This window comes from Columba livia, chromosome 9 (genome assembly GCF_036013475.1).
Source record: "Columba livia isolate bColLiv1 breed racing homer chromosome 9, bColLiv1.pat.W.v2, whole genome shotgun sequence".
NCBI lineage: Eukaryota > Metazoa > Chordata > Aves > Columbiformes > Columbidae > Columba > Columba livia.
In genome coordinates this window covers 22999718-23014834 of record NC_088610.1, presented here as the reverse complement: position 1 = coordinate 23014834, position 15117 = coordinate 22999718, and the positions used below count along the sequence as shown (strand labels likewise).

Below are 15117 nucleotides of genomic sequence, written 5' to 3'. Positions count from 1 at the left end.
TTGTCTTGATGCATGTCTTCGCTTCCGTACACTACTCTGATTGAACAGGATGATCTTTCCTTCCACCAGTTGGGAAGGTTCAGCCTCTTCAGTATTTCCTTCACAGGCTGCTCAGAACTTGTCCTGTTCTGTATCCCAGACCACCTTTCCAGGCTTAGATCAAAACACACAGGGAGAAAGTCCACCTCCCTCCTACAAGGAAGACCCTTTCTGAATATGGACAGAGATGCCTTCTTCAGATCTTGTCTCTCTGGGGCACTCACCTGTTGGTGTGGATGCCAGTTATCTCTGGGAAGGTAAGCTCAAGGAGCCGTTTTTCTGACTCATCCAAGAAGCAGATACCTTTCCAATTTACGGCAACGATGAAGTGGTTCTTGGGCAAGCTGGGACCTGAAAATGCAGAAAAAACTCCTTATCAATGTTATACAAGTCCTCCTTTATTGATATTATATCTGTCCCCTACTCCCAGGCTCCAGGCATTACCCGAAAACTTAGTGACTTCAAAGAATCGGGAGAAAAGCAAAGGCCACTGAAAGCGCGCAAAATCTACAAGTTGTGCCTTCACAGTCTGACGGGAGAGACGATCCTGTGTGTATGGGGCCTGCAATATAAAAAGATAGCCAAGGTTTTCTCAGTAAGTTCTGGTTTGTATGATCTACAAACAATAGAGAGCAGGCCTGATCCCAGGTGTCCCCAACAGCCCACTGGTGTCAGGGGTACGTGAAGAAAGTCAAATCCAAAACAGGCTCCAGGGGCCCAAAGCACGTGAGCTGAGGATGCTCACAGGCATTTGGATGCCAAATTTCCCTCAAATCACCACTGACTGATCTGTTCAGAGTCTAACACACTTGGGGTGCCATGGAAATAATTCAGGTAACCCATTTCCAGATCATTCCAGTCCATGCCCATTCCAGTCCTGACTCAATTATCAAACGGAAGGTAGAGAGTCTTAAAAGATACTGCATTCAGAGATTTAAATATAGTTTTTTCATACAGAAGAGTATAAAGGTTCTTTGTTCTCCCAGTCTTAATTAAGAATTTGGGAGATACAAGCTGAGAAGTTTTTCCTTCTTTCCTCAACAGCCTATTTATAAATGGAAATGGTGAAAGAAGCAGAAGCTGGTGCTTGAGAGTGCCAGCAGTGCCAGACAAACCTCTTACCTTTGCGTGTGCGTAGGTTATAAGGCTCACCCACTTCTCCAGGGGCTTGGACTTGAGCTGTTTCACTGGGATACAGTCGTGGAGCGCCTTCTGCACAGGTTCATTGTGGATGGAATCTCCAAACTGGATGTAACAATATTTTGCACCTATCTCCACTAAATCCTCCTCCTGAAAAAAATTAACCCATTAAAAGGGGCGTAGAAAGATGTCACAACATCCAGCTAGTCTTATTCAACCTTGAAGCCACTTTAGAAATGGGGTTTTCTCTGTTTTTGTCTGGATAACTCTTGACAGTCATCAAGCATAAGGAGATATAAACTTCACACAGTCATAGCATCAAAGAGATTATTAGCAAAGATATTCTAGAAAAGCACAAATTGCCCCTTTGTATATGCCACCAGCTGCTACATAAACTGAAAGGTGGGAGAAAAAGAAAAGTATTAATTTACAGCTGCCAGTGTGGCAGCTGGCACAGTCACCTGGGCAGGAACAGTCCATTAAGAAGGGAAAGGTGGTTCACAGCCACTAGAAACTTCATCCATCATCCTGTTTTTTAATGTGGGAAATGTTAATATAGTTTTGTCTCTTTAGGAGGATGAACAAGGATGAACCCACCTTCTCACAACGGTACTCTCCAAACCGAATGCCGCGAATGACTTGGTGGTAAATGAGATCAGTGCTGACAGGATCCTCCTGGGAGTTGTGCCAGGGGGTGAAGATTTCCTTCCGAAAGTAGAGCCGCCAGGGTGTATTGCGTTCGTGTGTGCCGCGCTCCTTCGCCAGCTGTTCACACTGAGAGATGGCATCCAGGACATGATCTCGTCCCCCACCCAGTGACCAGACCTGGCACAAAGGGACACTGCGTTTACTGTCATGCCTGCTTTGGAGCTGAGTGAAGGATTATAAACCCAAAGCTCCTCATCTTCTGACAGCAAGAAAAACTCTGAAAAGGTAAGCAGATGTGTGTGCAAGTTGTACTTTGGTAAATGTGTTTATGTGCTAGGATGGTATTGGGAAAAATAAGTTGGAAGGTAAGACAAAGCAGCTCTGGTTTGTGATCTTCTAGTTGTCTCTTTGCTTATCTCCTGTATATCCCCTTATGTGCACATGCAAGTGTGGCTGTAATCTAAACAAAAATGAAATTGGTGCCTGACTCTGAGCACCAAGATGTTATCCTGCTGTGGATGTCTGATTTACAGCATTACTATAAAAAAAAAAAAGGCAAAGGGAAGGAGAGGCTAAAATGCCAGCACGTGAGCTACCAGCTGCAGCCATGGCAAGGCCCTTGGCTTTTTCTGTGACCTGGCAAAGGAAACCTCACAGGCCTGCAGCAGGAATTACTGTGTGGCTAGGCAGCAGAAAGGCAGAATAGGATTATCAGGTCCTGAGATTCAGCTGTGGTTCAGAACAGATTTGGTTTGAGCATAGGACTGGGACAGGGGTGCTTCCAGAAGTTAGAGGGAGGCCTCAGTGGGGCTGGGTGGACAGCAGCAAACAGCAGCAACTCCTCAGAAAGAAAAGGGAGCTTTTGTTTTTTTGTTTTGTTTTGGTTTTTTTTTATGCTTTACCTTATCAAACACAGCAACGTAGAGTGAAAAACCAAACACATCCTTCAGCTTGGTTTTATCTGCTATGAACTGACAGATCTCTTTGGCAGTGGAAGCAGAGTCTGCAGGGACAGTGATGCTTTCGCCATTCATCAGGGTGACATTAAACATAATGGGTTTCTTCTGCTTTGTTGCCTGTAAGTCAGAGTTAAACGGGAGAAACAAATTATGGGCAAACTTTACTTTTCTGTGAAGAATGAAGAAGGCATTTAGATTTAAGTGCTTTGCACACTGTACACCCTAGTCAACAATATTTAAGTAAAACTCCAACTCCCACACAGCTTCTTCAACTCATGGTGAGCCTTAAATATAAATTATATCCCTGGAGCAGCACTGGAATCAAGTTTTCTCCCCTCCACAGGGGAGCTAATTATCACATAACAGTGTGAACTGATAGACTTTTCATGAGCCTGATGACTTTTGGGTACAGCCTTACGTGCATCAGTGGAGAGATGGCTTGCAGCAAGGATTTTGCACAGCGAGGTGCCTGTCAATAGGGTTACTCAGATTTAGGAAGGAATTGTACTGAGGTGGGTGTGTGTGTACATGTGTGTGACTTCTAACTACAAGGCTGACATTTAAGGGAAGGAGGAGAGTGGTGTAGCCCAATCATATACACTTCCATCTCCACTTTAAAAGCCTTGCTTAGTTCTTTCCAAAAATGATGGTAATAGCTTCCCTTAGAAGGTGGTTCTGACCTGTAGCTTCTGAGCAGATACAAGTGTCTCCTTGCAAATCACATGTTGCAGCTCTTAACTTGTATCCTCCACTGGATTTAGGTTAATTGAATAGCTAAAAGAGGTGCAGACCAAGGCAGCTGGTCTTGTGCAGCTGATGGCCATTATTTGACTTAGGAAGATCTGTTAGCACAGGTTAGTAAATGCAATCCAGCATAAAATATGTCACAAATCTAAAAGGGAGTTGCTACCTGAAGTTCCAGCCAGCTCGGAGGTTCAGTCCGTGCTCCGTTGACGTAGGTACGTCTCAGACGTTCAGCACAATATGGTGCATAGCCTGTGGGCCCATGGTGGATGAAATTCAACAGGTACTATATACACAGAGCACAAGGGAGAGTTACAAAACACTAATCCTTATAAAATACGGAAACCTTCTGTAGCTGATAGACTAGAGTGATCAGTTAGCTTACAGGTCACCAGAAAATTTTAAAGGTTTGGGTTGGGATTTGTGTTTTGGAAAAGGTTTGAGACACCAAGTTTTCCCTCATTCTGCAGAGGTTTTAGACTCAAGAGGAAGGTTTGTGTGCTATGTTTACTATATCATGAACATTAGGCAGTGGAAACTTTATTCTTATAATTAGGTTAGAGCAAGGATTAGTGTATCCAGTTGAAGAGCCTGAAGTCTTGTGATGTTCTGTATGAGCAGAAGTGCTAGGAAAAGGGCTAATTGCAGTTTAGGGCTGCTGATTATAGTTACTTTTATTTTTACTAAGTTCTCTGGCAATATCAGTAGTTGATGTCTATGGTTAAGATTGGATGTTGGAAAACAAGGATTGGATAAACTGAACTTTTGGAGTTTGACTGTTATCTTGGATGATGAGGTACAAGCATGAGTTTGTATTTACATATGTGTATTTAGTGCAAGCATGGGTCAGTCACCTGGTTATTTTAACAATTAAGAATATTCCTAGAGATGGGGGATGGTTTAGGAAAAGAACTAAAGAAAGTCAGGTCTTTTGGGAATTCTGTACGGTACAGAGAATTTGCTTTAAGGCTGGTGTCAAAATGCATCTATGGCTTGTGTCTGGATTGTTCCAAGTTTTGCCTCTAAGACCTAGAAGGAGTGCTGATGGCAAGTTGGAGCCATAGGTTGTGGGGTTTTTTGTCGCTGGTGGTTTGGTTTTCTGGTGTTTTGTTTTCTGTGATGAAGTGGTTTTATCATCCATTTAAATTTGGAAATTAATGTATTTAAGAATATGATGAAATAGCTCATATCTCTATTGGATTTTGTAGGCCTTGGAGATGTAGGGTAAGAACTGGTAAAACATGGGGAGTGATTTTTATACTGGACTCCTGAATATATTTAATCACTAGGATTCTGATTGGAGACAGCTTGGAAATATTGGAAAGGCAGAACTGGAAAGGATAAAATTTTCCAGATTTTTGCAGATAACAGATCTAAACAAGGGCTGTGATCAACAAGAGAACGCAACTTGTGTGGAATTTAATGCGAAAGAAATAAATGTGAGTACAGCAACCGTTCATCTAAATTCCCAGATAAGCATATGAGATGAGACAGTTTCTGTTAAAATCACAGCACCAGCTGCCATGTCAGCCAAACAGTTCATCTGGCTATTTGTAGCAAAACATCAAAATACACAAGCAACCAGATCAGCTGAAGCATTGAAGCTACTGTAGGAAAGGTCAGTAGTGTACCTTCACAAATGTGTCTGAAGGAGGAAAGCAACCAAGGCAAAGTGACAGCAAGATCCAGCCTCGAGCGTAGCTGCTCCTGTTGCTGTTTTCAGTGAGTTGTTTGCAAATCTGGCAATAAATCTCATCTCTGTAACAAAACATGTGAAAGCAACAGATAATGATTCACTGTCTGAGCTTTGGCTATGTTTCCACTGCAAGCTGGGCATGATTGCAGCATGATGAAGTAGATCTGGGCTAGAATTAACCACGTTAGCTAGGATACCAGCTATAATGCACCAGAGAAAATAACATGTCATCGGCTTTGGTAGGAAAAGGCTCAATTACGCTTCGTACCTTTTGCCACCCCTTGTTCCTCGAGCAGTTCAAGTGCAATTCCCATGCTGGAATAACTCCTGTGACAAGCAGGGGGGCTGTGCAGTGATAACAATTGCTGGATCATCTAGCTGTGAAATGGCATCGCTGCCCCCACACCTGAGCAACTTGCTCTGAGCTCCCTACAGTACATAGCTTGTGCCTCATGGCTCTTGTCTATCTGCTCACATGTGGATTTTGGGATAAGGACAGGGGGACACCCTGCTTAATTATATGTTTTTAGGAAATCTGAAGTGAGTCCTCCAACAGGAATGGAGGAAAGCCTGCTTCAGAGTGCTCTTCTGAAAATGCAAGTTGCCTGTGGCAAGGACATATGGAAACAGATACAGAAAGCTGCTTACAAAGAAAACTGCTATTTAAAAATCCTCTTAAGTTTTCTGAGCTCTTGGAACACACGTTTGGCAAGTCTGATGTGGGAGGACACAACATGGATGAGGTTTTTGCTCCCAGGTAGTGCATATGATAAAACACAGACTGAGGGAGCAGATGCTTAGCTTGTGACTGGTATGGTACATTGATTGAAGGTAATTTTTGCCAGCTGAGGATTTGCTGCTGTGAGCATCTTGATGAAACAAAGCAGCTTTGTAGATAGGAATGTGGCCCACAGCTGTTATCAACACAGAAAAGTGTTGCATGAGCTAAAATGGGTTAAAATGGAGGAGAGAATTAATGAGGTCAGGTCAGAACCAACTATCATGTGTCTCCACACCATGCTTGGCCTAAGGTCCAGCCTCACCTCACTTGTGAGCAGGATTTCTTCTTCTAGTGGCTGATACACTCAGAAAGCCAGACCTTCAATTGTCCTTCATTTGGGGACATTGCTTGAGGGCTCAACAACAGACTATTGGAAAACTGAGGTTAGGAACACCTCTCGTACACCTAGTGTACATTAGGTCCATGTTTCTTACTCTTCTGAGTGTTCCTTCTCTGTCATACTGGGGCTGCATTCCACCTTCAGGTGTTACTGGGCTCCGTCCCTGAGCTCTGCCCCGTTGTGTGCTTGTGGGGTATTCAGAAAGGGACACATGGAGGCTGCTGACCTAAACATCAAGATGAAGACACCAGAAAAGGCAGTAAGGGAGTCGTTCTCTATCCACTATCATAAAGGTGAACCATCCTCCAGAAAGGCGTGTGACCTGCAGTCTTAGTTCTATGTGATAACTTAGGATTTCAGTCAGGAATCCCCAAAGATAAACGTGGGACATTTCCAGTGTTTGGGTGGGAGGGATGCTGGATTTCCTGCATGTAATGGGTGCCTGGTCCTAGGAAGGAGGTACCAATTTCCTACCTGATGGCAGGGCGCAGAATTGCATTGCCAATAATAAAGTGCACTTTTTCTAGGTTGGACATAGGTCTCTCAGAGATGGAGCTGTCCTCCTGGAAAGCTTCTTCTCCACTCCTCAGCTGGTCTGTCACCTGAAAGAAACCAAGCAGAACACCAGAGTGTTCTAGAAACCTTCCCTCTTACCAGGCAGCATTCCCAGCAATGACAGACATTCCTTTGTCTTTCTGGCTAAAACTTTCTGTTCAGTGCAGGAGCAGTTAGAACAGGCCATACTTCGCCCTGCCCCACAATCTCACTCCTAAACTGTGGTATTACAGGACTATTTTTACTGGCTATGAGAACTTTCTTGTACTGTCCTCTACAGCCATAAGGATGTGGTGGTTCTCAGTCTGTGCAGGGCTTTGGGCAAACTGTTCTGTAATACCGACAATTCTCAATAATAACTTGTTCCTTGATTTCAGGGCTCATTCTTCAGCAGGAAGGGATGAAGTGAATCTGCCAGAGAATGCATGACAGCAGTTCAAAAGAGCAACAGTGGACCAGGTGTCCCGTACACAGGGCTGCACTGGCTTGGTGGGGTAGCAAGTTCCCAGCTGGGAGGTCACTGTCACATAAAGTCTGTCAGAAGGTGAAGACAGGGTTCCAGGCAAAAAGTCTTAGGGGAAGCAATTTATTTCCACCTCTTACCTTCCCTGTCAACTTGGATGACCGTTTCAGCTTCAGGGAAGAGATTCCCTTGGAAATCTTGTTATCCTTTCTGTTTTCTCTCTACAACACACATTACCATTATAGGAAATTAGTTTAATGCACAGCAAAAGTGATTCATTAAGGAAGGAAAGATGCTCAAATTGAGATGTTTTTGCTTTGTCCCCTCCTGCCAGAAGGAGCTGCAGTGTCCTTCCAGGACGGACAGGGCCCTTTTGCACTTCCGGCGTTTCAAGTACAGTAGCATGAAAGGTTCCTTTGCTTTTCTTATTCTTGGTAGAACAGCACAGAAAACAAGGAAAGAAAATGAAAATACAAACATATCCTGCTCTTCTCACCATATTTGGGCTGTTGTTTGTGAACTGGACCTGGTTTTTCCTGCCAAGTGTGTCATATATTTGTGTCATCATGGAGCTGCTCTTGGTGGTGGCATTCTTGGCAAACATTGCTGGCTCTGGCAGGTCGCCCATGAACCTCAGGATGACAACCCACACGACAAGAGAAGCCTGTAGTGGCAGAAAGCACAGTCAGAAACTGCCAAGAGAACCAATGGCCTCATGCCATTTCTTTCTGTTTAGACGAGAGCACTTGTTTCTTTTACGTGGTTCAAGCTGTTAAAATTCCCATCTCCTCCCACTGCTTACACCAGGAGTTTATTTTCATGTCAAACAACGTGAGAGCAACATTCACAACACTCTCATGCTAAAGCAAGATGGTGCAGCTCTAGGGGGAACATCAGCTTTGTTCTGTGGTTGCTGAGCCCTCACCATTCCCTTTACTGGTACCTTGCAGGTGTGCTGCAGCTGGAGGGACGTGGAGAAATCCTGGCTGAACTTTCTACCCACCTGGACAGACAAGCAGTGCAGTGAGCTCTTCCAGGAGCCCTCATGCCCAGAACTAGAAAGCCAAGTAATAGGAAAGCTTTTGCAGCACAGGATCTTCCATTCTGCAAGGCTGCTTAGCACCAAGAAAAACTCCCCTTCTAAATCTCCATGTGGTTCAACAGGAAAATTGGAGGCCTGAACCTCCCCTTTGTGTCCTAACTCACAGACCAGCAACCCTAACAAGAGCAGAGAGATGGGTGAGCTCTGCTGTTTCTCTCCAGTCTGTTTTTGCCCCCAAAGGGTACCTGGAGAAGTCAAAACAAGCCTCAGATTTCCCTCTTTAGGCAGGCCAGAGATCTTTAGGTGACCAGAGATCTTGTTTTGGGCAGGTATCTGTGTGAAATGCCTGCCTGCAAGGTGCCAAAAAAATGCTGATGGGAACTACTACTCCCATGCAAGTGCTGAGGACTATCTGCTTGGCTCTAGAGTTCCCAGGGCTGTGCCAGAGGCTGGGGGAACCAAGGATGGGGGAGCTGAAGAAGCCAGGGCTGTGGAGGGAGCAGGCTCAACAACAACAAGGGGCAAGATACCAGGACGTTGTCCTTGTCATCATGGTAGAGCAGTGGGTGTCGCAGCTGTCTCCGGATATGTGTATGTGTAGATGACCCCTGGAAATAAGTGGCTGCAAACTTTGGGAAGGTGTACTCTTCCAAGTCATCTGCTTCCTCCTCTAGCTCCACACTCATAGGAAGCATATCCAGGTCCACCTCCTCCAGCTTGTTAGGCTTTGTTTCCAAGTCCTGTGCAGAACATGAGGAAGAAGCATATTTTCTTTGTCTGTACTCTGATATTCTTATTTTATGTTTGTTTGTTTTTCTTGGCCATAGGTCCTCCAGAATTTGGTTTTCCAGCTAACTCCAAAGCCATTTTCAACTGCTACCAACAGATCACTGGGACACAGACATTGTTCTTCTGAGATTCATCCTGGTTTGGTCTTCAGCAAGAACATTCTGGTAAAAAATCCAGGTGCTATCTTATTGGCCACGTCCTGCACTAACATTCCACTCTGCTTGCCTTTCCCTACCCCATCCCATCCTGCACAGCTGTTCAGGACCAGTATATCTCAAATTTTGCTTTTAAGAACATGGGATAACTTGGGTCCTGAACTTCCAGCTTGTGTCAGATGGAAAATTACTGAGAGCACTATCAGCAGAACATGTGGTGGATGCCAAAATGCAAAGAATGGCACTATTTGGTGAGGGTCTTCTGGGCCAAAGAAACAAATGTGCAATTGCTTTTGAAGACACGTAGTCCCCAAACTGCATGTGACCAAAAACTTTTGGGAGCTGATCTCTGAAAGCAGATCCCAAAGAGACTGTCTGGATTAGTAATTTTGGTGATTCTTTCACTGTACAGAAGGTCATTGAACAGAATTGACCACTGATGGGATTACAACAAAGTCAACGGACGTACACGAGGGATGAACATGACCCACTACCAGTCTATAGCTCTGTACCTCAAAACCCAGAGGAGCCTGTCCTTCCTGGCCTCCGATCATAGAAGGTAAGAAACCAAAAATTTTGTCCACCATTTCCTGGTCGCTGATAACATCATTATTTGTTGGTTTATTGGCAAAAGCATTCCTCTTCTGTCTTGCTTCTGTCTCCTCTCTCTCCAGAGCCGCCAGGTGTTCCTTTAAACAGAGACGCCGGTTAGGCATGACTAGAACACGATTCTACTGGCATGACTTTAAGGACTAAACACTATTGCAAAGATGTTATGATAGTGAGGTCCAGTTCTGCTAACACAGTGTTAGAATGTGAAGTAAAATTTTGCTTGTGCTAAGCAGTCACAAAGACCTGGCATATCAGCAGCAGGGCCTTTGCTCTTACAGCTGTCCTGTTGGCCTATTAATAATGATGTGCAATTTTTCAAGAGCTTCATTGACAAGAAGTAATACAGGAAAACCACAGAATTCCTAACAGCAGAAAAACTCACATTATGTAAAATTTAAAAACGTTTAGTGTCAGGGGGCTGTAATAGCATTTTGCTTGTTTGGCTAAAGTCCCAGCTCATACTGCAAGGAGAAATGTGCCTTGTCCCATTTCTAAATCATCCTTACAAATAGGTTTACAACTATGTCTGCTTTTTATTAAAATATAACAGAGCCCAAATCTTTGAGCTATCTTGTCGGCCAAGAAACAGAACATTCAGTGTTCCTCTGCCAACATACCTACCTTTTCTAACCTCATAGCTTCTTCCCTTGCTTTCACTGGTCCAAGGACTTGGATGAGACGTTTCTCTTCTTCCAAGCGGATATTCTGTGGACGACAGGACTGTTCTGTGAGTGTTTCCAGCACTGCTGAGCTGGCTCCCATCTGCCATTAACAAGCTATCCACACCAGGACTGGATCCTAACAGGAACTCAGTTCTAGATTTGGCATTTTAGGGAACAGGCCACAGGCAGGGATCTGCAAGCTGGCTTTGTCCTGTTTGTACAGCATTAATACAGGAAGGAAATCACAGAAAGGCCCCCCGTGTGCTGTGGGCAGCCAAGATAGTAAGGATAGGATTTTCTCTAGCAGTGTCAGATACACAAGATACACTGAATTAGGATTCACTCTTGAATGGATCCCTAAGTGACAGCATCAGGCCTTGCTGTAGAAATTGACCTTTCTGTGCAGGAGTGACTGATGCACATCTTATCTCTTTTCCTCCCTTCTGTCAAAAACAGTTCTGATCCATTATAATGAACACAGAAAACAAACACAAACAAGATCAGTCTGCTTAAAACTCTGCTTTCATACTTGACATGAGCTCAAAATAAAATATCCCAAAATAAATATACATATCCAGTGCTATGCTATGGTAACACTTGCTGGTCATTAAATCTCTATCAGAACCTCATAGAAACATCATCTTCACATGGTATCTGTGAACATACCTCCCTTTTCATCCTTTGGTAGGTTCGGCGAGCAAACATGCCCCTTGCATATGCCTGTATAACACATACAGCTTTCTTCTGCTCTGCTATCTTTTGTCGCATTAGGTAACCACGGCACATGGCTTGAAGCCTGATGATATGAACGCGGGTTGTTTCATACTGTTTAGCAAGCTGCCGGCTGCGGTACATGGCCTGCAGGCGCCCGAAACCCAGCATAACCTGGGGGAGGTGGAGAAAAAAGTATTATTATGGTTACTGGTAGTAAGTTGGGATGAGTAGAAGATAAAATCTGGTAACTGGATAAAGTCAATGGAAGGGGATTGTGGGACACTGCCCTTTATGCTTTGTATTCTGCCAGTAATAGGCTTTTTAAACTAGATTGTATAGAGATCTTTTGGGGAGTTGTTCTAGGGAGTGGCTCCAGGAAGTGGCAATGGTAGCCTGGGATTATGACAAGGGGAGGAAGAGAGCAGAAAAGAAGCCAAGTGAATGGAAAAAAAAAAAAGAAAAGGTGCGTCCTTGGAGAGATGAGTGTGCCAATCCCAAGAGAAGCAGCAGAGGAGGATGGGGCAGAGTGCAGGACAACAGCCTGGCTCTTCAGATAGAAATTGCATCACTGATGCAGAACAGAAAATGTTTCTGACTGAAACTGGTAGTTTTTTCCTCTGCCCCTTGTGAACAGGATGCATGTGATATACTAATAATAATCCCTGCCACACAGATATACAATATGTGAGCACCCTCAATGTGGTGTAGCTTTCCTCACTGAGAAAACCCACCATCTATAGAAGATTAGCCAATATTTTTAATAATGTGAGATTGATATAATGATTTTTCTGGTAATTTTTTACAGATTCTCAGTTTTCCTGTAACAGTTTTGAAGGACACTTTGCTGGCAGCATGGTGGTGATGCACAAATGCTCATCTTGGACTGCTGACTAGAAGAAGTGTGGGAGCACTCATATGTCAGATCACCTTTGCAACCCTTCTTTACACCCTGCCATCTTGCTTCTCCTTCCTTCAGTTGTGAGTATCTTCATTCCTAACACTCCAGTCAGTCTGGCAGGGCATAGTATATGAATAGAGACACACACGCATATATAAATAGATATATTTCTATGTACACCTGCCTCTTACCATTCTGAAATCCTTCCGGCAGCAGTAGCCTCGCCAGGCTGACTGAATGGCTATGGCAGACCTCCTCTGTTTCAGAAACTGCTTCCTAAGCAAACAGATAGGTAAGGTGACAAGCAATAAGTTATTTCTGTTTCTTCTTACAATAACAGTAAAGATTAAGGTGATGGGTTTTTTTCCTGTTATGGAGTGCTTGCATTCTGATCTCAGCTTTGTCCTCTGTCTAAGAACATTACAGCCAGAAAAGCTGTTGTTAAACTAACTAGTTCAGTTATTAATAAATATCTAGCCAGGGCAAGTTTGAAGCACAGCAAGGGCTGATTCTACTGCTTCTGTGTAGCCCAAGAAAAGTATTAGTTTGCAGCAGAAAGATCACTCTGGTCAGACACTTTTGTACCCCATGCTTCAAAATTATCCTCACTCAAAGCATTTTGTCTGCTTACATGTTCTCCATGCTGATGGAAAGGCCAGAATAGATTGTTTTGCCTGACCTTTTCGGTAAATAAAGGCCTCAGATCTCCTGTAGGCTCAGCTCATTCTGCAAGTGAAGCAGCACCATGAATCAGTTGAGCTCACAGTGTTTTCCTATTTGCTTTGCTATCCATTTGCCGGTAGAAAGGATGAGACAGAAGTATTACTAATCCACCTTTATACACCCAAGCTGACTTTCCCCTTAATGCTGCAGAAATAGTTATGGCAACAGCAAAACAAATGAACTGCTATGGTAGGAGAGCTCTGTAAGAACTGAAAACGCTCTTGCATCAAGCCTGGGTAAGTTGCCTCCCCCATCTGATGACCACTTGCTCCCATGTCCTAACTGGAGCCCATCTGAGCAAGATGATAAAAGATGATGGTAAAAGCTGTCACATCATGGCTGCCAGAAGAGGCATGTAGCTCTGATGGTTTAAAAATAGAAGCAAGATCAGGCTTTTAGAGAGAGGTGATACTCTGTCAGATAGCAGGCAGAGTTTGAAAAAAAGAGGGAAGTTTTGGGCATTTGTGTCATGGTCTATAGTTCTTGCATCTCACTGTCAGGAAAATTTGTAAACCAAACCAGGATTCAGTCCTGTATTATGGTTCTGGTTGGTGGATAGAAGACCACAAATCATGGTGTAAAGCATTTAATGAGGACACACATTTACTTGACAGTGCCTAAATTTCACTTCTGAAGATATTTCAAACTCAACCAGACCCAATGCAAGAATTGTGCATCTTTGGCAAAAAGGACTATAGTTAGTTTCTGTCTGATTATTTTTTATCTGTATTATATCAAAGATATATCCTAAAGAAGAGACTCCTTGTAGCTCTGAGGAGGACACAGATTCCATGGGGATTTCCTGCTTTCCAAATACCTACTGTTTACTAGAAATATTAAGTGCAAATCCTCCTTTCAGCCCTTCCTCTTCATACAAACTGCCTGTGCAACAGCCCTGCATTTTGAAAAGCATCATGAAGAAACTGAGCCAGAACAAATCTTTGTGCAAAATCTGCATAGATGCACTGTTACGTGATGAGTGCTGAATTTAGGCCTAGTGGAATGTATGGATTAACACATTTCATACTCAAAAATGCCTCATTGAGTGTGTTATATGGCACCTCAAAGATAACTGCTTTAAATCAAAGCAAATTGCCCTCTGGATGATCACTGACCTGTCCTTCAATCCTCTCATCACCTTCTGGATAAGAAGAACCTTATCTGTGAGTATATTTTGGCGTTGCAGCTCCAATACTGTATCGTGATGATCCTGTTAAAAGAAAGGGTGGATATGGCAGCTGAGCAGACACCCCCCCCGCAACTTCTGAAAACTGGATGCACAGTCTGAAAGAGGCCCAAAATCAGCATGATGTGGTTAAAATGCATTTAAGGAACTGTAGTGGTAAGAGTGCACACCACCTGGCCACACCACATCTGGCTGTGGCCATAAACAAGCAGAGAACCTGCCTGCAGTAAGACTGTACCTGTGGGAATGGTGTGGGCAAGGAAGACCCCTGCAACAGTGTGCTGGGATCCAATTCTTTTTTATGCTTGAGCTGAGACCAATATATTGCACAGTGCTGCTCCAGCTGCAATACTGGAGCACAGAAATGGCATCAGCCTCTCCTGCGCCAACCCAAGTCCACTGAATTACTTGGCCTTCAGGAACAAAGACCCAGCCTCAGATTCAAGAGAAAGTTTATACAAGAACCCAGTCTGGCTGGCTGGCCACTCTTGCACAAGCAGGTCAAGCTATACTGTGAAGAACCCAGTTTTTTAGAAGAAGACACAATAGACTGTCCTTTTTACTTACTTTAAGGAAAATCTTGGTCTTTCCAGCTTGCCAGCTTTCATCCTTGCCCAGCACTGCTTCAGAGATGCTGATACAGCTCTGTCGAGCGTCATTCTTCAGCTGATATACAAAAGCATCATCATGTTAGGACTTGATTGGAAACACAGCAGCTGTACTATGTAAGGATCTATTGCCCTGCATTTCAAAGGGCAAAGAACAGAAACAGATGAGGTCTTACAGACCTCTAGGCTGATGGTATAATGAATGAAAGCGGTTTGGCTCAAATGGTCAAGAAAAGGAGGATTAGGTGTGTAGAGTTCAAGTGCAAGAAGGATGTTAGAGACCTCACAAGTGTGTGATTACAGAAACAAAACACCCGAGGGCAATGGGGATGCCACCCTGCCTGCGATGTCTTTGTGGGACAG

General features: G+C 43.9%; 1 protein-coding gene across 1 annotated transcript in view; it reads right to left on the bottom strand.

Moving 5' to 3' along the window:
* Positions 1-15117, bottom strand: part of MYO7B (myosin VIIB) — a 48374-nt gene that overhangs the window by 14874 nt on the left and 18383 nt on the right. Inside the window, exons 18-34 of the mRNA XM_065073126.1 lie at positions 14714-14812; positions 14076-14170; positions 12429-12513; positions 11292-11510; positions 10585-10668; positions 9864-10040; positions 8938-9147; positions 7862-8029; positions 7506-7586; positions 6822-6949; positions 5162-5288; positions 3697-3816; positions 2730-2903; positions 1777-2004; positions 1162-1329; positions 484-601; positions 264-390 (exon numbers count right to left, since the gene is read on the bottom strand). Of these exons, the coding sequence (XP_064929198.1) occupies positions 264-390; positions 484-601; positions 1162-1329; positions 1777-2004; positions 2730-2903; positions 3697-3816; positions 5162-5288; positions 6822-6949; positions 7506-7586; positions 7862-8029; positions 8938-9147; positions 9864-10040; positions 10585-10668; positions 11292-11510; positions 12429-12513; positions 14076-14170; positions 14714-14812 (2408 nt within the window). The remainder of the gene's footprint in view (positions 1-263; positions 391-483; positions 602-1161; positions 1330-1776; positions 2005-2729; positions 2904-3696; positions 3817-5161; positions 5289-6821; positions 6950-7505; positions 7587-7861; positions 8030-8937; positions 9148-9863; positions 10041-10584; positions 10669-11291; positions 11511-12428; positions 12514-14075; positions 14171-14713; positions 14813-15117) is intronic.